Source organism: Schistocerca gregaria, chromosome 5 (assembly GCF_023897955.1).
Source record: "Schistocerca gregaria isolate iqSchGreg1 chromosome 5, iqSchGreg1.2, whole genome shotgun sequence".
NCBI classification, from domain to species: Eukaryota; Metazoa; Arthropoda; class Insecta; order Orthoptera; family Acrididae; genus Schistocerca; species Schistocerca gregaria.
Genome location: NC_064924.1, coordinates 631,373,778 through 631,395,872, shown reverse-complemented (window position 1 = coordinate 631,395,872; position 22,095 = coordinate 631,373,778). Strand labels below are relative to the sequence as shown.

General features: G+C 39.1%; 1 protein-coding gene across 3 annotated transcripts in view; it reads right to left on the bottom strand.

Annotated features, from left to right (window-relative positions):
* The window catches only part of LOC126272207 (MAU2 chromatid cohesion factor homolog), a 179,790-nt gene extending 169,146 nt beyond the window's left edge, over nt 1–10,644 (bottom strand). Inside the window, exons 1-2 of one of the 3 annotated variants that reach the window (XM_049974889.1) lie at nt 10,373–10,644; nt 6,578–6,757 (exon numbers count right to left, since the gene is read on the bottom strand). In XM_049974889.1, coding sequence (XP_049830846.1) covers nt 6,578–6,757; nt 10,373–10,597 — 405 coding nt within the window. In that variant the 5' untranslated portion in view covers nt 10,598–10,644. Of the gene's footprint in view, nt 1–6,577; nt 6,758–6,964; nt 8,840–10,372 lie in introns of those variants that run through there. The other 2 variants (XM_049974890.1, XM_049974891.1) reach the window with 2 other exon arrangements.
* Between the last annotated feature and the right edge of the window lie 11,451 nt (nt 10,645–22,095).

Below are 22,095 nucleotides of genomic sequence, written 5' to 3'. Positions count from 1 at the left end.
CAAAACAAGTTCAGAGCATAGCAAAGCCATCTTAAGCATATATAACAATCCAGGGAGCAATCCAAACCACAAACGTGAATCAGCCAAGGTCAAATCTCTATCATTCAATGGCGTGCAACTAATGTTTTCAGTGACTAGCAAGAGACTGGCTAGCAGTAAACACTCATCAGAATGCAGTGCCACATGGCATTCTTGCTGCACCTGCTGCACCTCCCACAGTCACAAGCTGCAGCTATTGCCTGAAGCCCAAGAATCTCTGACTTTTTCACCCTGTCGATACTCGGGGTACGCAGGGAATCCGAATCACCACAACACAATAAAGGTTACACTTCTGCATAGCCAGCACACCAAGCTTGTTCCAGCACTATTTAGAACAATTAATTTGGAAAGCTCCGAATGCTGTGAACTACCTCGAGACGACTGTCTCAGCCACAATGCCACAGGAATTCTTACAGAGTTTGCAATCTGCTTTCAAAATTATACAAGCATCCAATTTAAAATACAATGAAGACTAGTGCATTTCTTTCAACTCAGGGCTATTTGTGTATCATCATTAGTCTACAAAATACATACTCATATATTGGAGAGGTAGTTAAAAATGGTGGTGGAAAAGGATATGGGAGAGAAAGCAGAACCACATGTACACTATAACAACGATCTTGGAGAAGAGAACAGACAAGAACAGAGACCTTTATCTCACCTTTCTCAATCTCAAAGCAGCATCTGATGCCATGTCAAGGCAGTAAGTGTGGGAAGCATTGGCAGCAAAGAAAGTGCCACTGAAATGGCTGAATGCTGGGAAGAGGGCGTATGAGCAACTGGTGGGTATAATCATATTGACAGTGAAAGATAAGAATTCCCAATGGAGAAAGGAATCAAGCAAGGTGATGGCCTCAGCTTCTTACACTTTATTAATTTTTTTAGATGAAGTAACAAAAACATGCATGAAGTGAACCAACAGGACATAGCTTGAAATGTGGAGGCTATGACCAGTCTATCTGCAAACATTGTCCTATGCAGAAGATACAGTATTGGTGGATGACACACCACAAAGGTTCCAACAGGCCTTAGTGCAATGGTAAGAAGAACTGAAGAAGAAGGAATGCACATAAAAGCCAAGTAATGTGGGTTCTGAAACAGAACAAACAGGAAGAACAACATATACTCTTAACAGAAAGCCTCTTAGAAAAGTAGACAGTTTTAAATATCTTGGCTTCAAATTAAGTAGTAATGGAAGAATAGAACGAGAAGTGCTACACAGAACTAAGAAAGCAGTTTCAGTACACTATCAGACGAATAACACAATAGACAGGAAGAAAGAGAAGTCTGAAAGCTAAAATGAAAATTTTCAATGCTATTATGGTACCAGTTAACTCAAATTTAACTTCCAAACATGTGCCTAAGTATCCTCCTTTGTCTAATATTAAACAGTATATTCAAACAGAAAGGCCTAATGATAAGAAAATCCTTAATCAACCACAGACAATCCTACTCGAATATTAGGCATGCACTTACAGTGGGCAAAGGTGTGATCTGGCACATTCACAGTCAGGGAAGACATGAATGGTTATCTCCGTGGTCTTAAATTGAAGGTACTGCAGATACTACGGCAATGCAACTGGAGTGTAGTTCATACCAAATATGGGAACAGAGAGCACTGCTACTGGAAAAATGCTAATGAAGACATTGAAATGATGTAAATTTTTTTGTTTATTTATGGACGCAATCAAATGGTTATGACACAGGCTTCATTAGCTTCCTGCTTCATTGCTTGGTGGGTGCATGTGCAGTGTTGCCCCTGACATTTGCCCATCGTCACGGATAACCTGCAGGAAACCACAGTAAGGAGATGGCTAGTCAAGTGTTTGCCATTTTGACATCCATAGGCTGGTCTGAGATACAAAGTGCGATGTCAACTTCCATTAGTTCGTTGCTGGCTGGATGCAGCTGGCCCCTACTGCTGCAGGCGCTGGTGGGGACGGCTTTCAGCTGCATCACAAGGTCCCTCAAGTAGCTGTTTGCATACAGGTCTTCTGATTCTGTAAAAGAAAACAGCCCAGGACTTCTGCTTATATGCGTGTGCGTGCGGTGCGACCTGCTATGATTTTACTGCACTGCACATAGTGATACCACGTGAACATTTAATTGTAAACGTAACATCGCTTATATATTGAAATGAGTACCAGATCATTCAGTTAAAAAAGTCTCGGTTTATGGATGCACAAGTGACTTTAAAGTTGACATTAATGTTTGATACAGTCTTCCATAGAGTTTCTGTGCAAGAGACTGTGCATTGTGTGAAGTGGCTCTGTATTGAGAGAGGAAGATAAATCAAGCAGTGTCTCTTATTATGTTGGTGAACCAACTTAATCTTGTGTGACTTAAGATTTCGTACGAATCTTTCAGCAAGTTCATTGGCCTCAGGATGAAATGGTGCAGTCCTGAAGCGTGAAATGCGTTAGTTTCATAAAATAGTTTAAATTCCTGATAAGAAAATTGTGAGCCGTTGTCAGTGATAATAGATTTTGGTAATACTTCACTAGAGAAGACCTTTGACAAAGCCTGAGTAGTTTTTGTGGACTATGTGATGTCTGTATCACAGAGGGAAATTTGGAAAAGCATTGATGGGGAGGAGCACGAACCAGTAGTTTCTGGGAAATGCTGCTGTGAAATCAATATTCAAACATCAATGGTTATGACACAGTCATAACCATCTGATTGCGTCCATAAATAAACAAAATAATTTGCAAAAGAATCAATCACCCACTCCATAGACAAAATGTTGTTTTTTCCAAAAACATTGAAATGACGTTGGCTAAATGCTGCTTACATCAATAATACCAGTCCAATCCCTTGACAATAGTTTCCGTGGTTACAGGCATCAGAACCCTGGGCACCCGGTGATGTTTGAATATTGATTTCACAGCAGCATTTCCCAGAAACTACTGGTTCGTGCTCCTCCCCATCAATGCTTTTCCAAATTTCCCTCTGTGATACAGACATCACATAGTCCACAAAAACTACTCAGGCTTTGTCAAAGGTCTTCTCTAGTGAAGTATTACCAAAATCTATTACCACTGACAACGGCTCACAATTTTCTTATCAGGAATTTAAACTATTTTATGAAACTAACGCATTTCATGCTTCAGGACTGCACCATTTCATCCTGAGGCCAATGAACTTGCTGAAAGATTCGTACGAAATCTTAAGTCACACAAGATTAAGTTGGTTCACCAACATAATAAGAGACACTGCTTGATTTATCTTCCTCTCTCAATACAGAGCCACTTCACACAATGCACAGTCTCTTGCACAGAAACTCTATGGAAGACTGTATCAAACATTAATGTCAACTTTAAAGTCACTTGTGCATCCATAAACCGAGACTTTTTTAACTGAATGATCTGGTACTCATTTCAATATATAAGCGATGTTACGTTTACAATTAAATGTTCACGTGGTATCACTATGTGCAGTGCAGTAAAATCATAGCAGGTCGCACCGCACGCACACGCATATAAGCAGAAGTCCTGGGCTGTTTTCTTTTACAGAATCAGAAGACCTGTATGCAAACAGCTACTTGAGGGACCTTGTGATGCAGCTGAAAGCCGTCCCCACCAGCGCCTGCAGCAGTAGGGGCCAGCTGCATCCAGCCAGCAACGAACTAATGGAAGTTGACATCGCACTTTTTATCTCAGACCAGCCTATGGATGTCAAAATGGCAAACACTTGACTAGCCATCTCCTTACTGTGGTTTCCTGCAGGTTATCCGTGACGATGGGCAAATGTCAGGGGCAACACTGCACATGCACCCACCAAGCAATGAAGCAGGAAGCTAATGAAGCCAGCTGGCTTCATCTGCTCCTACCCCTCCCCAGGAGAGCGATGTGTAAGGGCAGACAACAAATACCACAAGAGGCCGCTGCCAGCACCGCACATGCACAACCACTCACCAGGTGCCCTTCAGTTCTGAACAGCAGCCTCTCAATGGCGCCCACAAATTCGGGCCACTTTCTGCTTGCACACCACGTCCACCAGGATGCCGTATTGTTTGATAACTGCCACTGAGAAGACAACATTCTGACTTCATAAGTGTTTAACTTGGTGGTTATGGCATGCCACATTTATTGAACTACATTAGCATCATTCCCATCAGTGATTAACCCATTAAAACATGCCTTTGGAATGACAGAAGTAAAAATTTTAAGGTACCTTATCACTGCACAAAGAACCCTGCCGCCTCATGATGGCGTTGAAGCTATTTCTCATTTTCCACTACCCACTACAATATGTGAATTACGCCATATCAATGTTAGAAGAGCAACTGTTTCTTACAGTACATATCTGCAATCAAAGAATTTCCTCCTTTCACAGCCTCTCCCATGCAGGAGTAAGAACTAATGTATGACTAGTGGAAAAGGCATTTGCTTGGATAAATATCTAGAAAGGTAAATGTCACTAGTGCAATGCTTGTCAGCACGACAAAATAACTTCAGTGTCAGTCGGTACTTTCACCTCATCAAGACAACGATTTTAAGCATGTCCACACATACAGTACTGGACCTTTACCAGAAGAATATAAATACTGCCTGACAGTGATTCACCATTTCTCTCACTGACCTGAAGCTTATCCAATGAGAGAGGCAACAGCAGCAAGTGGAAACACAGCCTTCTCTCACAAGTGGATTGCTCACTTTGGCATTTCCCCTTGTGACACTACTGACCAGGGCAAACAATTCGTGCCTTTAAAGCCCTTTCAAAATTACTTGGTATGAACTGAATTTGAAACTGCTTCACAAAGAAGAGGTCTGAAGCTTTTCAAAGGTGATGCTACAGAAGAATGCTGAAGATTAGACTGGCGGAGCAAGTAATGAATAAAGATGCAGTGAATCAAACTGGGCAAAAAGAAACTTCTGGCACAGCTTCACCGAAAGAAAGGATCAGTTAATAAAACAAATCAAGAGGTGCCAAGGAACTGTCAGTTTGATAACAGAAGGAAGTACAGAGAGGGATAGGGGGATGGAATTGTAAAGCGAGGCCCAGACTTGATTACCGGTACACTAAGCAGATTCAGATGAGTTCAGGTTGCAGCAAGTACACAGATACGAAGAGTCTTGCACAGTCTTGTCTCGTGTAGTGAGCTGCATCAAATTAGCCTTCGATCTTAAGACACAACCACAACTTACAGTTCAAAACCGAAAATACCACAACAATTCATACACACACATGGACGCAGAGGGATTGCTTGGGGTCTTGAGACCTTTGCCTCCTGTCATTCCCTCAAACAGAACCCTCTCAATCTATGGCTTTTGTGGCCTAACCACGTCCCTTTTCGGCCTCCCAGAACCGATCCCTCTTACCTTCCTGAAGAAAGAACATGCTAGGATACTATTTCCTACTTTGTTTCTATCTGTAGAACTAAACAAGGCACCTTCTGAAAATAAGTACTGGCTAACCATCTGTCTCCAAGTTTTACCACAATATTTCTATACCAAACTAAATTTATAGGCTGTAAAGCACCTTCTGTAATTTGTATGCAGTTTCGGAGCAATAACTGCAAATGCCCATCTTTGCAAGCCAATACAATATTTTCATCACTATGGGTCAATCAAAGTATTTCTTCTTTTTGTGGAAGATCAGCTGTTACCTACCACAAAATGTTTCAGATGCGCTACCTGCAAATGTGGCACGGTTATCAGCAGGATAGCAATACACCCAAAACAAGCCAAGTCCTGAGCAAAACAGTGGAGCAATTGCTTGACTGCTCGACCCAACAGCCATCTATTAGCTATGAACCACACATAACCTATCTAAATCCATTAGTTTTAGTGGTGATTATACCAAGATGCGATCTTGGACATCCTAAAATATTGAAATACCAATATCACTCTAAGTTACCAAATCCCTGTTATAAAGATTGTTATTAGTTCCCAGTGTCAACAAAATTGACTTTCAATGTTTCCTCTTTCAAACTAAACTTCCATTAGAACATAATCTGCTATTCCTATCACTACATACCACCTTGTCCCTCTGTTGCCAAATACTGTCATTCTCCTTACAGCATAGCTGCCATTCATTCCGAAGTACTTTATGACTTAATGTATTATAATGTCACATCACAGATGCAGAGGAAAGTAAAAACTGAAAGCAGTACAAAGTACAAAACCATAGAATAATAAGCTAGAAAAATAGATAAATGAGATAAATTATGGCAAATAACCAAAAAGGCAACACAGTACACTGAGGACATAGGAGTGGAAGCAAATTCATTCATAAAAAATGAACAAATTTTTGGTGCAGAAGAACTGCAACAACTCTTTGCATGGTACACATTGGCCTTAACAGATAATATGGATATCCACATAACCCAGTGACATTAATACATAACTATTTCAGACTTTGTGACAGTCAGTATGGCTGAGGCTCTCGAGGATTGCAGCATTTACTCATAACCATCTTCAGGTGGTTAAGCTGATAATTCTAGAGGACCTCAGCAACAATGTACAACTGCCCACAGAATTGCGACAAATGATATAAAGCTATGCACTAATGCAATCATATAAAAACAAAGACTTACCGCTAGTTGAAATATCAGTCTACAGTGCCAGTAAACACTATGCTGCGATAGCTCTATGGCTTTCCTAAGGATGGGTTTTGATAAATTTGATTGTTGTAATTGTTCATATAACTCTGCTAACACACTTGCAGCTTCAAATTTCACATCGTCAAAAGTATTAATCATCTGAGATAACAGCCACTGAAATAAAAAAGTTATTACTTCATTCTTGTTTACCAAACATGTCATGTAAATATAGCAATAAAATAGCTATAAGAGAATAAAAACACTTGAAAGACAGAGTTAAGACATGCTCACTACACACATGAAGAACAGCAGCACTTACAGATAATCCAAACTTTACATTTATTTTAAAGAATTCGCTTCCCAACATATGGAAAGTTATACCTCCTTGCTACTATAAAGCATGCAAGAGAAGACCACTGCCACTCTGGTTCCACACTGAGCTGTAGATTTCACTCATTACTGGGCCAATCATTACATTTTTGCAGTTGTAACAGCAATAAATTCTGGAAGCATCATCCACATATTGTTACTAACAGATTTTTGATGATTATGTCTCCAGCATCACTTTATAAGACTTACAATGTTGGTTCATGTCTAATCAAACACTTGTCTTGAATTGGTAATTTCAAAGGCTTGTACACACCATTTTCCAATCGTAACCATGGACTTTCAACACCTTCAATATTCATTTAAATCAGTAGATTTTTTTTTTAAATTTAAACTCACCTTCATCCATACTCTGCATTAATACAAAAGAATGGAAACAATATTACAGAACTGACCAGCAATTTAAACTCCTCCGAGGAACAAGACTTCACTCTTTCATGAATACACAATCATTGACATCCTAACTCAGTAGAGTTATAGTAGAGCCATAGAGAAAAACAAAACAATTTTCTTCCAAAGATACATCGCTGTCAATCAGTACGATTTGTACTATGTTAGTTACCAACTGATATTCATTTTACATCACAATAATAGCAAACTACAACAACCTTCGTTATTCTAAACGGAGAAAAACATTAAATAAGGAAGGATAACAGGTACCATTCATCAGATAGATGACATTTATTTTGAAAAATAATTACAAAAAGATACACATTCTGTACTGTGTATTATGTCAACTATTGTTATATGAGTAGTTATCTGTCATCCCTTCACATTTCATGCTTCATCAATACTAGACATTTTCATTAAATTCAGCCAACAAATACCAAATTATTGACTTTTATGTTATTTATACTAAAAACTGAGAGACTGTTGAAACGAACTGCTGCGCACCATACTAGTAAAAATTAGCTACAAAACACATTTTCACAGCACAACTCACTCTTCTTGAAGAAACATCAATATCCTTTTTCTTAATAGTACACAACTCGCATCCTACCTTTATGTGGAAATGGAGAGATTAGTTGCCTCTAACAGTGCATGCCCAATGTGGTATTAATGTAGGTAAGGATCAAAATGGATAGTTACATACAAAGTATGTTAATTGATAACATCTGGTTTCCATCTTCTATGCCTGCAGCCTATTGAGAACAGTTTCTGACAGCTAATAATGTAACCCACAAAATAACTGTAGTACGTGGTACATAAACATAACTCAAGTGAAAGAAATCAGCAACTGACATGACAGTAGCACAAATAATTTCTGTTGCCAATCAATGATTGTAATCTAAGTGTTTCATCCTAGTGGTGCATATTGGCAATCTTTGCTAGAGAGCAGTGCAGAGATAGAAATAGCATCTGTGAAACTGTGTGCTTCCACATAATAAAATAAGACTAAGAAGGAAAACTGCAATGTGTTCATTCAGGTGAAAAACTTTATGGGGCTCATAAAAAAATTTCATAGATTGCCTCACAAAAATATCTAACCAGTAGGCTATTTACTACAGTGGAATTCACTCATTAGGCAATCATGCAAAAATATTAATTTATCAACAATATATACCACAAAAATTGATGTTTGATAATTATACACACTACTTGAGCATTGCTTTTTAATTTACACCAAATGAAATGCAATTATCTACTTCCCAGCTCCAATGTGTGAAATAAGAATGTCAGAAGCTATACTTTCAACTTTCTCTAATAATTCTACAGGGATCATCTACAGTCAGATGATTATTCCTACAGATAAGATTATTTTATAATTTCTACTGTGGCAATTGTTAGATCTCTGGAGCCCTTGTGATACTGATTAAAGTAGCTATTCCACAACTCAAAAGATAAGTGAAGCAATGCAATGCCCCCCCCCCCCCCCCCCTGCAAAGGAAAAGGCACCATGATAGTAAAAGAGAAAAGAAGGTAAATTCAAGGTCTTGCTTATATGGAAGATTATTAACAAATTCTGCCCAGGCATCATTTGCAAATGAAAAATGGGTAGGGCAGAGGTGGAGAGTGTGTTTTGGTGGTGCCTCATATACTCTCTGCAATGTAGCATGTTATTTGTAAGGTATAGGGTCAGATACAAAGTCAGATGGGACAGGAACTAACTGTAAACATATTACAGTCACAAATTTCACTAACTAGCAACTGTTTGGTGCACTTGCTATTTCTCAGTGTCAAACACTGCAGCTGCTATGTTGTGTTAAACCAAAAACCCCATATTATTAAACAATATCCAAGCATGAAAAAAAATCTTGTCACCTCAGCAAAATATAGTTTTAAGAAATGCCCAAAAAGCTTGCTGAATACCTCAGTTCTAATTCAAAAAGGAGATATATATGCAGCGCATACCACGGCACAACTTAAAAATATACTGCTTTCTATTTACTACAGCTATTTCTGAACATAACACTGACAACACTATTTACAGAACATGTGAATATCCTGTCATACATAACAATTACTGCTACATATCACGTTCTTTAAGCTATTATTTATGACTGCTGCAACTAGCTGTCTGTTGTTTATGTTACTAGTACCATGCAAAATTTTGTTTGGTTTCATATCCACTCTATGGTCGCGAACAGTAGCAAAATAACAATTGACAATGATGGACTACATTAACATAATATTAACTGCATAATAGCTGTTTCGACGTTAAAGGCCTACTGCAGATCTATATTTATTTAGCACTAAGGACCTATGACTTGTGTTATTAAATAGAATTATACAATTATGAAATAAATACAGTGTTTACAAGACCTCATAATAAGACTGTTTACAAGGTAACAAGTTTCGAATTTGTCGTTACTATCGCCACGTAACAAAACTTACGTGAGTAAAAATACTGCTATGTTACACGTTATCTGTGAAAATCACGAGTTCAAAGAAGAATATTACACAAACACACACTGGTTCGAATTAAATTTCCATGACATTATTATGGATATACACTACAAACATATACTTATATGGTTTAATTCGGAAAGTAATTTGCACAAATATGTCACTCCCAAGAGTTATCATTACTGTTACAACTGCAATGGCAATCAGTACAGTTGATTACAAACGCTATAGGCAAACGTGAAATCCCGCTGGCAGTCCAGCACATGTTACACATATATCCATAACATTATATGACAATTAACTTCTAACACACAATGACAGTTAACATACAATACAAATGTCATATAACCATACATGTGGCGTGTATAACTGGAAAATTTACGGAATCAACCGCCTTTTACCGCTTTGTTTACATCCACCAGCACGGGCCTTATCGCTTGCCTATCTCACAAGACACACGTATTCTCACTGATTAACTGCTTGAGGACACAACCAACGATGGAAAATTCACAAACCACAAAACATTCTTCTCTTCTTACACAATAATTCCCTTACCGCTTGTTCTAAATGAGTTCTCGCTAAATCAATGTTCTTAGTATGTGTCAGTAAAATATTTCCTAATTGAAGGTGAGTCCGCGCTTCAACTCGTGGAGGTGGTTTAAAATTAAACACAGCTTGCAAACACTGAATGCATAACTTAATGTTAGGAGGACTAGAAGTTCTGAAATTTTCCGCTAATCCCAACAACGATAAGTACCAAGCGTCTTGTGAAGACGCCATATCGGCGTTTCTGACGTTTTCGGTATTTTCGTTCTATCGACTAAATTATCGATTCTCTCGAAATTTGAATTTAACGATAATTTCATGTTAACCTGTCGATTACTATCAACTCAAAGAATTCTGAGTCAAAGAGTATATCTTGCTTCTTTCGTAAATTTCAAAACCAATTTTACATTTAGACTTCAGGGAACCTTTTTACTTAGAGAATGTACAATCCTTATGTTGTAAAAAAAGGCAAAATATTTAACAGCTCGCTGTAAAAAGTTTTTTTCGTGGAATTTTCGAAATAACGTAGAATGTTATACAAACTCCTTGTAATACGTCTTCATTACTGAATACCTCTGCTGAATACCAATCATCACTATCATGGAGGTAAAATTAAGGGGAGATGGCACTCTAGACTTACGCTGTACGCACAATAGACATGTATGTCTGTGGCTGTTATGGAGGTATAAGGAGTACCTCCATGGTGCCTGTACATTGCAGCCATCTTCGGTGCCCCAAAACATTACCAGACTATTGTTTCATCAAGATTGTTTACGACTGCTGTTTGCTCGAAATTGCAGTCATGTGCACGGGACAGTTGTTTTAAATAGTAGGGTTGTGTCTGAAGACCATTCGAACACTTCGAACAGTTAACGCCAAAGGTCGAAAACTCTGATTCTGTTCGATCTTTTGATCGGCCTGAGAACTAGTGACTTTTGTTAGTACTATCGCAACGACCTGTCTATGGTTTTTTATAATAATAATATTAAGAATTATAAAACACGGTCTGAAATATCTTCTACGGTGCAGGTCAAGAGTAAAAATGGCACCTAATAAATAAGTAAATAAATAAAAGTTTGAAATCACGGATCTGTCGAATTAACAAAGCTTAGTTTGTCCCATGATCTAGTCAACGTCTTACGGCGCTACCTCCAAGGCGTATCTTGTCCCTGTAATTCATTCTTTTGCGACGTACTTCGTAAATCATTGTCGTATCCAGCCCCGTATTTAGATAATGTTACGCCCATGCGCCCAGTAACTTTTTTCGACCCCCCCCCCCCCCCCTCTCGTACAGCAACCTTAGTTAATTTTGGAAAACATTTAGCAACACAATTATTATTATGCTATTTAAAATAAGTATATATATATATATATATATATATATATATATATATATATATATATATATATATATATATATATATATATTACTGCTAATACAGCCAAATGATTCAAACTACCCTGAGTCTGAGAAGCATCTAAGAAATAGTTCCGATTCTGATGTTTGGACAAATATCAAAGAGATATTTCCCAAATTGTTCAAATGGCTCTTAGCACTATTGGACTTACCTTCTGAGGTCATCAGTTCTCTAGAACTTAGAACTACTTAAACCTAACTAGCCTAAGGACATCATACACATCCATGCCCAAGGCAGGATTCGAACCTGCAACTATAGGGGTCGCGTGGTACCACACTGTGGCGTCTAGAACCGCTCTGCCAATGCGGCCGGCTAGATATTTCTCTCTTAGCATTTTATTTAAGACTAGTAATGAAGGACCATTCCCATATCCAGAACTCAGAATGAAGCTGTAGAGATGGACACATTCCGTTCCAAAAGAATCCTCCTGAATATATATGCTGCAGCTGTTTTGCAGCATTATATACTATATCACAGTCCATTTTCATCAAACTAGATATGAAAGAGAACTTTTCAGAAAACTCTTTGTAGACCCCCAAGACGATTATGGAGCTCTGCAGATAGTATAATTTAATAACTAGTCTTCACTATGTCACCTTCAGATTTGCAGAATTCATTTTCTGACTCAGAGTCTGAGTCATCAAACAACTTCTTTCGTTTCTTCACACATTATTCTTGAGTTTCATTGACTCGCAGAAGATGTTGCATTGTCTCCAGTTTTCTCTCTGCCAACTTCTCGTACACTTCAAAAAACTTAGTCATCATAACTATGAATGTCAGAAGTGAAGTATAAAGTTTCACTACTGCAGATATGTCAACCTCTTCCGACTGTTGTGCTGTACTCACTACACTTAAACATTCCAAAATACTCCCCCATATTGTAGCTATGAATGCAATATTTTTAGAGCTAAGCTGTTGCAATATCCATGTTGCTTCTGATCTAGTAATAGCCTTCTCGCATTTCCCTTCAGAAATGCATATAAGAGCTTTATTGATTGCATCCAAACTAGCATTTAAGCTTTTGCAGGCATCTTCTCCAGCTGATCATCTTCTAATACAGAGAGACTATAAACTCCAATTACCAGCTTCTAAATTGTATTGCAGAATTTTCCAGCATTGTGTAGATGCCGGAAAAAATTGTAAATCGTTTCTAGCAGGTCAAAAAATGTTGTAGCTATTTTACAGCATGTGGTTACCTTTGATGCTACCAGATTCAGGGAATGAGTGGAGCAGATGATGAAAAATGCCAAGGGATTCATTGACTTGATTTGGGCTCATAGGCCAGTGTAGATCCCTGCCGTATCTGCAGCATTATCATAGCTTTGGAAATGGCAATTGCTTATATCTAGTCCATGGAAGTTCACGAACATAAGCACAAGATCTGCCAATGCTTTCCCAGTGGATTAGATCAGATTTACTTTCATTCCAATTGATCCGTAGAGATGAGGTCCTCCAGGATGTAGAACATGTCAGAAAAACAATAATACATGACAAATATTTACAACTGCAACAAATAAGCTAATGTACCTTCCATAGGCCTCAAGTGGAATAATGGTCATTTTTTTAATGGATACTATATGAAAGAATCATCTTACAAACACTTACGCACTGAATTTAAAATATTTTTTTATTTATATGGTAATAAACATGTAATAGAACTACTATAATACTTATTTACAATGAACACATTACTGCACTGAAATGGTGTGGAAGTTAGATTGTACTTATATATATATATCAGCCGGTTCTACTGAGAAATTCATCAATAGACTAGAAGGAGTTGGCCACCAATAAATCCTTTAGGCTTCTCTCAAAGTGAATTTCATTGCTTTTAAGCTTTTTATGGCTGCTAGCAAGTTATATAAAATGTGTGTTCCTGAATAATGCACACCTTTTTCTACAAGAGTAAGTGACTTTAAATCCTTCTATATATGGCATTTGTTGGTGACCTGAAGAACAAAAAGAATGGAATTCTCCTTCCTGATAATATATGATCAATTATTGTAGGTCCAAACAATTGAGGCAAGACTAACGTCCTCATGGCATTGCTAACACATCTACATCTACATCTACATCCATACTCCACAAGCCACCGAACGATGTGTGGCGGAGGGAGTCGGATTTGAACATATTTGTGTATTCTCATAAACACTGTTTCAGCCCAAGTTTCAATTCACAGCATGGGTTTCTGATTGTTGATAAAACAAGAAGAATGGATGATAGTAGGTACAGGCGAAACTTTGAAGAGTTTCTATATATAGAGACTGGTAAGAGAGGTTAGTACGTCAGTATACGCTGCACTATGGGCAAAATCGCGCACATGCCCAGCTCTCAGCCCGAGTGAAAGGGTGTACACAGACAAACATCCGCCTGTATGTTGATGCAAAACTTCAGACTATTGTGCATAAAGTTGGAGGTATGTGCAGGGAATTAGAGACGTATTACTAGACTCTTCTGAGATTGGTGAATGCGTTAAATGAATTAATTGATGATATCGGTAAGAAAATAACCGACTTAAGTGAAAAGGTCTAGACTATTGAGGGGAAAATATATGTAGAGGTCCTTGTTGTTGAGAAGGGGGAGCAGGCACATTATAATTGGAAGAAGAAGAGCGGATATACATGGTGGTCCATTGATAGTGATCATGCCAAATATCTCACGAAATAAGCGACAAACGAAAAAACTACAAAGAATGAAACTCGTCTAGCTTGAAGGGGGAAACCAGATGGCGGTATGGTTGGCCCACTAGATGGCGCTGCCATACATTAAACGGATATTAACTGCGTTTTTTATTACATATTCGTGTAGAGCGTAAAGAAATATGAATGTTTTAGTTGGACCACTTTTTTCGCTTTGTGATAGATGGCGCTATAATAGTCACAAACGTATAAGTACATGGTGTCACGTAACATTCCGCCAGTGCGGACTGTATTTGCTTGGTGATACATTACCCGTGTTAAAATGGACCGTTTACCAATTGCGGAAAAGGTCCATATCATGTTGCTGTATGGCTATTGTGATCAAAATGTCCAATGGGCGTGTGTTATGTATGCTGCACGGTATCCTGGACGACAACATCGGAGTGTCCAGATCATCCGCCGGATAGTTACGTTATTTAAGGAAACAGGAAGTGTTCAGCCACATGTGAAACGTCAACCATGACCTGCAACAAATGATGATGCCCAAGCAGGTGTTTAGCTGCTGTCGCTGCTAAGCCACACATCAGTAGCAAACAAATTGCGCTATAATCGGGACACTCAAAAACGTCGGTGTTGAGAATGCTACATCAACATCGATTGCACCCATACCATATTTCTATGCACCAGGAACTGCATGGTGATGACTACTTTGAACGTCGTGTACATTTCTGCCACTGGGCACAAGGCAAATTAAGGGACGATGACAGATTTTTTGCATGCGTTCTGTTTAGCGACGAAGCATCATTCACCAACAGTGGTAACGTAAACCGGCATAGTATGCACTATTGGGCAACGGAAAATCAACAATGGCTGCGACCAGTAGAACATAGCGACCTTGGCGGGTTAATGTATGGTGCAGCACTACAGGAGGAAGGATAATTGGCCCCATTTTATCGATGGCAATCTAAATGTTGCAATGTATGCTGGTTTCCTACGTAATGTTCTACCGATGTTACTACAAGATGTTTCACTGCATGATAAAATGGCGATGTACTTCCAACATGATGGATGTAGCTCACGTGCGGTTGAAGCGGTATTGAATCGCATATTTCATGACAGGTGGATTGGTCGTCGAAGCACCATACCATGGCCCGCACGTTCACCGGATCTGACGTCTCGGGATTTGTTTCTGTGGGGAAAGTTGAAGGATATTTGCTATCGTAATCCACCGACAACGTCTGACAACATGCATCAGCGCATTGTCAATGCATGTGCGAACATTACAGAAGGCGAACTACTCGCTGTTGAGAGGAGTGTCGTTACACTTATTGCCAGATGCATTGAGGTTGACGGATATTATTTTGAGCATTTATTGCATTAATACGGTATTTACAGGTAATCACGCTGTAGCAGCATGCGTTCTAGGAAATGATAAGTTCACAAAGGTACATGTATCACTTTGGAACAACCGAAATAAAATGTTCAAACATACCTACATTCTGTATTTTAATTTAAGAAACCTACCTGTTACCAACTGTTCATCTAAAATTGTGAGCCATATGTTTGTTACTATTACAGTGCCATCTATCATAAAGCGAAAAAAGTGGTCCAACTAAAACATTCATATTTCTTTACATATTACATGAATCTGTAATAAAAAATGTGGGTTCCTATTTTAAAAAACGCAGTTTATATCCGTTTGACCTATGGCAGCGCCATCTAGTGGGCCAACCATAGCGCCATCTGTTTTCCCCCTTCAAGCTAGACAAGTTCCGTTTTTTATAGTTTTTTCGTTTGTCGCTTATTTCGTTAGGTATTTGGCCTGGTCACAATCAATGGACCACCCTGTATAAAGCCTCACGCTGTGGAGATGTCTGATTAGTGCACACACAGACATCAGCAAAGCAGAAAGTGATTCAAATGCGGAAAGTGGTTTGAGAGAAATTACTGTTGCTAAGGTTAGGGCATATGGATCGACAGCAGACAAGCTGGTTACTGAATCTCTCAAGCAGCTTTCAGCAAAAACAAAAACACACGATAACGATGGTGTTGTCATCGACGAATTCATTATGCAGATCAGATAGATAGAGAGATAGATAGATAGACAGAACATTCTGCATTAGCAGATGAAGATTGTACATTTTGAGGATGCATCCTGAAACTGTAACTGATGACACAATACAGATTGGTGATAGGCGGTTTGAGAGAAGACCTCACTTAATGAATCTTATTTTCCTAAGACCTACCAAAAAACCTATAAATTATTCAGTTGATGATAGGGAAAGCTACCGTGAAATAGTGCACGTGACTGATGTACATAAGATCACAAAAAGCCTGAGCAACAAGAAATACAAAACCATTACAAAACCAATATTTGATGGTGAAAACAACAACAATAACAGCATCAGCAGCAGTGATGGTATTGACATTGAGCATAAAGCAGTAAACAATCGAATTCCGCAGTATATATATTATGATGACGCCAACAAGCTAATAGATCGATTACAGCTGCTCATGGCAATAGGTGCTGCAGGTAATACAGCTCATTTGAATGAGGCTGTTTCAATAATCTCCGAACTTAGAGAGAGAGATTTCACCGAATAAGTATGGAGACAGTAGTTCGAGAACTGCACAAACCAGCACGCAAGGCATAGTCTCAAAGGCATGTTACAATTAAAGGTTAGGATGATCTATGTCAGGCTGATCTTGTAGATATGAGGGAATATTCACATGAGAATGATGGATTCAAATATATTTTAATAGTTATTGATACATGCTCCTAATTTGCCTGGGCATCACCTGTTAAAACAAAAATGGGTAGAAATGTCACGGATGTGTTTGAGCATTTGCTACAAACAGGGACGAATCGATACCCAGACAAACTCCAAACCGATCACGCTGGAGAGTTTTACAATAGGTACTTCTAGACTGTGTTGCAGCAGTACAGAATATAACACTACTCGACATTCACTCACCTGAAGACATGTATCGTGGAGTGTCTGAACAGAACAATAAAAGGTCGAATGTTGATGCGTTTTAACCTTCACGGCTCATACAAATAGTCAGACATCCTCCCAGAAATATTTGCTCAGTATAACTGAACCAAACAAAACACAATAAAAACGATCGTCGGGGAAATAGAGCACCAGTCAAATGATTTGGTTTTTCTGCAGCGCAAAACATTTCGATTGACACTTAACGATTTCCTTTATAATGGGGTGGGGGGGGGGGGGGCACAGTCCACGACCACAGCAGTAGCATAACATGCATGTGAGGGGACGCATTGGAGAAGATGGTGGTATTCTGGACAAACTGCCCATGGAATTACACTTTCTGGGGTATAACTACTGTGGACCTGGAACAAAGCTTCAGCAACGCTTAGCACAAGGCGATAATATGCTTCATCTGCTCGCTGAAGCATTTATGGAATATGACATTGCATACGCTGCAAATAAAGATCACTCAACTCATCACATTGCAGAAACAAGCTGCATAGCAACAGGCAGCAAAAGGTCATTATTCACAATGTTGATAATGGCTGTGATGTGGGATCTGAGTGGGGTACTGTCAAGTGGGGGGTGCCCCAGGGATCAGTGTTGGGGCCGCTCCTGTTCCTCATTTATATAAATGATATGCCCTCTAGTATTATGGGTAACTCTAAAATATTTCTGTTTGCTGATGACACTAGCTTGGTAGTGAAGGATGTAGTGTGCAACATTGAGTCGGTTTCAAGTAGAGCAGTACATCACCTCAATTCATGGCTTGTAGAAAATAAACTAACGTTAAATCACAGTAAGACTCAGTTTTTACAGTTCCTAACACACAATTCAACAAAACCTGACGTTTTAATCTCATAGAACAGGCATATGATTAGTGAAACTGAACAGTTCAAATTCCTAGGTGTTCAGATAGATAGTAAGCTGTCGTGGAAACCCCACATTCAGGATCTTGTTCAAAGACTTAATACTGCCATTTTCACTATTCGAACGGTATCGAAAGTGAGTGATATTTCGACGCGTAAATTAGTCTACTTTGCTTATTTTCATTCACTTATATCGTATGGTGTTATGTTTTGGGGTAACTCTTCCCATTCTAGAAGGATATTTTTGGCTCAGAAACGGGCAGTTCGGGCAATAAGTGGTGTGAGTTCACGAACCTCTAGTCGACCTCTTTTCACGAGTCTGGGTATTTTGACATTGGCCTCTCAATATGCATATACCTTATTGTCGTTTCTTGTTACCAATATTAGTTTATTTCCAACAATAAGCAGCTTTCACTCGGTTAATACTCGGCGGAAATCAAACCTCCATTTGGATCGGACTTCCTTAACTCTTGTGCAAAAAGGTGTGCAGTATACTGGTGCATCCATTTTCAATAAGCTGCCACTCGAATTAAAAAATCTTAGCAGTAATCCACGCGCTTTCAAATCGAAACTGAAGAGTTTCCTCATGGGTCACTCCTTCTATTCTGTCGAGGAGTTCCTTGAAAAATTAAGATGATTCTCATTGTATTGCTGATAGCGTTTGCTTAAACGTATGGACTGATTTTCTTTCAGGTTCATGAACATTTATTTTTATCTGTTATTACTTTTTATGTTGTAAGTTCATGTACTGACACGTTCCATGACCTTGGAGATTTGCTCCTCAATTTGGTACTACGGAATTTGACATTTAAATAAATAAATAAATAGGATTTTAGCTAATAAGGCTAAGGCGATACGTCGAAGAAAGGATATTGGTATAGGTCAAAGCATCACAGCATTTGCAGTTGATAAAACCATGTGTGGAAAAATTTAGTTGCGTTTAGGAGTGATGAATTTCAAGCGAATTATGAATGCTGCACATTGTGCACTAAACAAGAAGAAGGATAAGGGCGGGAAGCAGAGCTTTTTGAAGAACTGTATCTTTACAGGCAGCCAAAAACGCGCTGAAGCAGAAAGGTACAGGAAAAAGAAGAAGAGGATCGGTTAAAGCACTCGAGTTCTACCTATACCCAAAACGTCTGGTGGTTTTCTTCCATTCCTCATCAAAGCCCTCTCCGCCCTCGCGGTGGCAGGGTCCCTCGCTGGCCATGATGCAGCTATTGCTATAACGGTGAAGAGCACACAAAACTCCCAAGCGAAGTTAGAAGGGGCAAGAAGACATAATGGCACGATGGAGGCCGCAGCCATCGGAAAAGGACCATACATCAAAGCGCACAGGAAAGGGCTTGGGCTATTCATAAATAAAAACAGTCCATCAGCGGTCCTACCAGATTGACCACTTAGAAATACTGAGCTTCTGAAGTTTGTTAGAAACAGATTCAACATTCCAAGATTCTGTGGTGTGTTTATGCAGGGTACATTACTGAACACTATGTAGAAAACTGTTGAATGTGGAATTGTGAATTTAGACGTTGCTGGAGTGCCCAGCACCCACTGGCCATCATATGGTATGAACAATTCTGATACCGTCCACTATTTCGACTCATTTGGTGACCTGCAACCTCCAGAAAAATTACAACGATACTTCACTCACAGAAGAGGTGTGTTCTACAATTTTCGGCATCTGTGCATCATGTTTCTCTTGAGGTTTACAAAGAAGAAGAAGCAGACTATATAAGGAAGAGCTTTAAGCATTCATTCATCTATTGAGGTTCAGATGCAATGTTGTACACTTTGATGTTAAAAGAAGCATCTTGTGTATTGCGCGCAAATTACTTCCCGCCAATTGATCAATCGGAGTCGATTGTAACACTGCAACTCCTATCTCAACGACAGTCTGATTCATACTATTTACAGATTCTTCTTCTTAGTTGCAATGGGGTATATGATTGTTGAGACTCCTGCCAATGCAATATACCTTCCAGTGACAGCACAAGCAATGGACTATTTGGAGCTGCATGTTGTGGACCAGAATAATCAACTTGTCGTGATGAGGAAATCATTGTTTGATTACATCTAAAGCACGATGGGCGTACAGTATAAAAGCAGGGCACATACACAAACACACACACACATGTTGTTGTGGTTTTCAGTCCTGAGACTGGTTTGATGCAGCTCTCCATGCTACTCTATCCTGTGCAAGCTTCTTCATCACCCAGTACCTACAGCAACCTACGTCCTTCTGAATCTGCTTACTGTATTCATCTCTTGGTCTCCCTCTACGATTTTTACCCTCCATGCTACCCTCCAATACTAAATTGTTGATCCCTTGATGCCTCAGAACATGTCCTACCAACCGATCCCTTCTTCTGGTCAAGTTGTGTCACAAACTGCTCTTCTCCCCAATCCTATTCAATACTTCCTCATTAGTTATGTGATCTACCCATTTAATCTTCAGCATTCTTCTGTAGCACCACATTTCGAAAGCTTCTATTCTCTTCTTGTCCAAACTATTTATCGTCCATGATTCACTTCCATACATGGCTACACTCCATACAAATACTTTCAGAAATGACTTCCTGACTCTTAAATCTATACTCGATGTTAACAAATTTCTCCTTTTCAGAAACGCTTTCCTTGCCATTGCCAGTCTACATTTTATATCCTCTCTACTTCGACCATCATCAGTTATTTTGCTCCCCAAATATCAAAACTCCTTTACTACTTTAAGTGTCTCATTTCCTAATCTAATTCCTTCAGCATCACCCGACTTAATTCGACTACATTCCAATACCCTCGTTTTGCTTTTGTTGATGTTCATTTTATATCCTCCTTTCAAGACACTATCCATTCCGTTCAACAGCTCTTCCAAGTCCTTTGCTGTCTCTGATAGAATTACAAAGTCATCGGCGAACCTCAAAGTTTTTATTTCTTCTCCATGGATTTTAATACCTACTCCAAATTTTTCTTTTGTTTCCTTTACTGCTTGCTCAATATACAGATTGAATAACATCGGGGAGAGACTACAACCCTGTCTCACTCCCTTACCAACCACTGCTTCCCTTTCATGCCCCTCGACTCTTATAACTGCCATCTGGTTTCTGTACAAATTGTAAATAGCCTTTCGCTCCCTGTATTTTACCTCTGCCACCTTTAGAATTTGAAAGAGAGTATTCCAGTCAACATTGTCAAAAGCTTTCTCTAAGTCTACAAATGCTAGAAACGTAGGTTTGCCTTTCCTTAATCTTTCTTCTAATATAAGTCGTAGGGTCAGTATTGCCTCACATGTTCCAACATTTCTACGGAAGCCAAACTGATCTTCCCCAAGGTCGGCTTCTACTAGTTTTTCCATTCGTCTGTAAAAAATTCGCGTTAGTATTTTGCAGCTGTGACTTATTAAACTGATGGTTCGGTAATTTTCACATCTGTCACACCTGCTTTCTTTGGGATTGGAATTATTATATTCTTCTTGAAGTCTGAGGGTATTTCGCCTGTCTCATACAACTTGCTCACCAGATGGTAGAGTTTTGTAAGGTCTGGCTCTCTCGAGGCCGTCAATAGTTCCAATCGAATGTTGTCTACTCCGGGGGCTTTGTTTCGACTCAGGTCTTTCAGTGCTCTTTCAAACTCTACACGCAGTATCGTATCTCCCATTTCATCTTCATCTACATTCTCTTCCAATTCCATAATATTGTCCTCAAGTACATCGACCTTGTATAGACACTCTATATACTCCTTCCACCTTTCTGCTTTCTCTTCTTTGCTTAGAACTGGGTTTCCATCTGAGCTCTTGATGTTCATACAAGTGGTTCT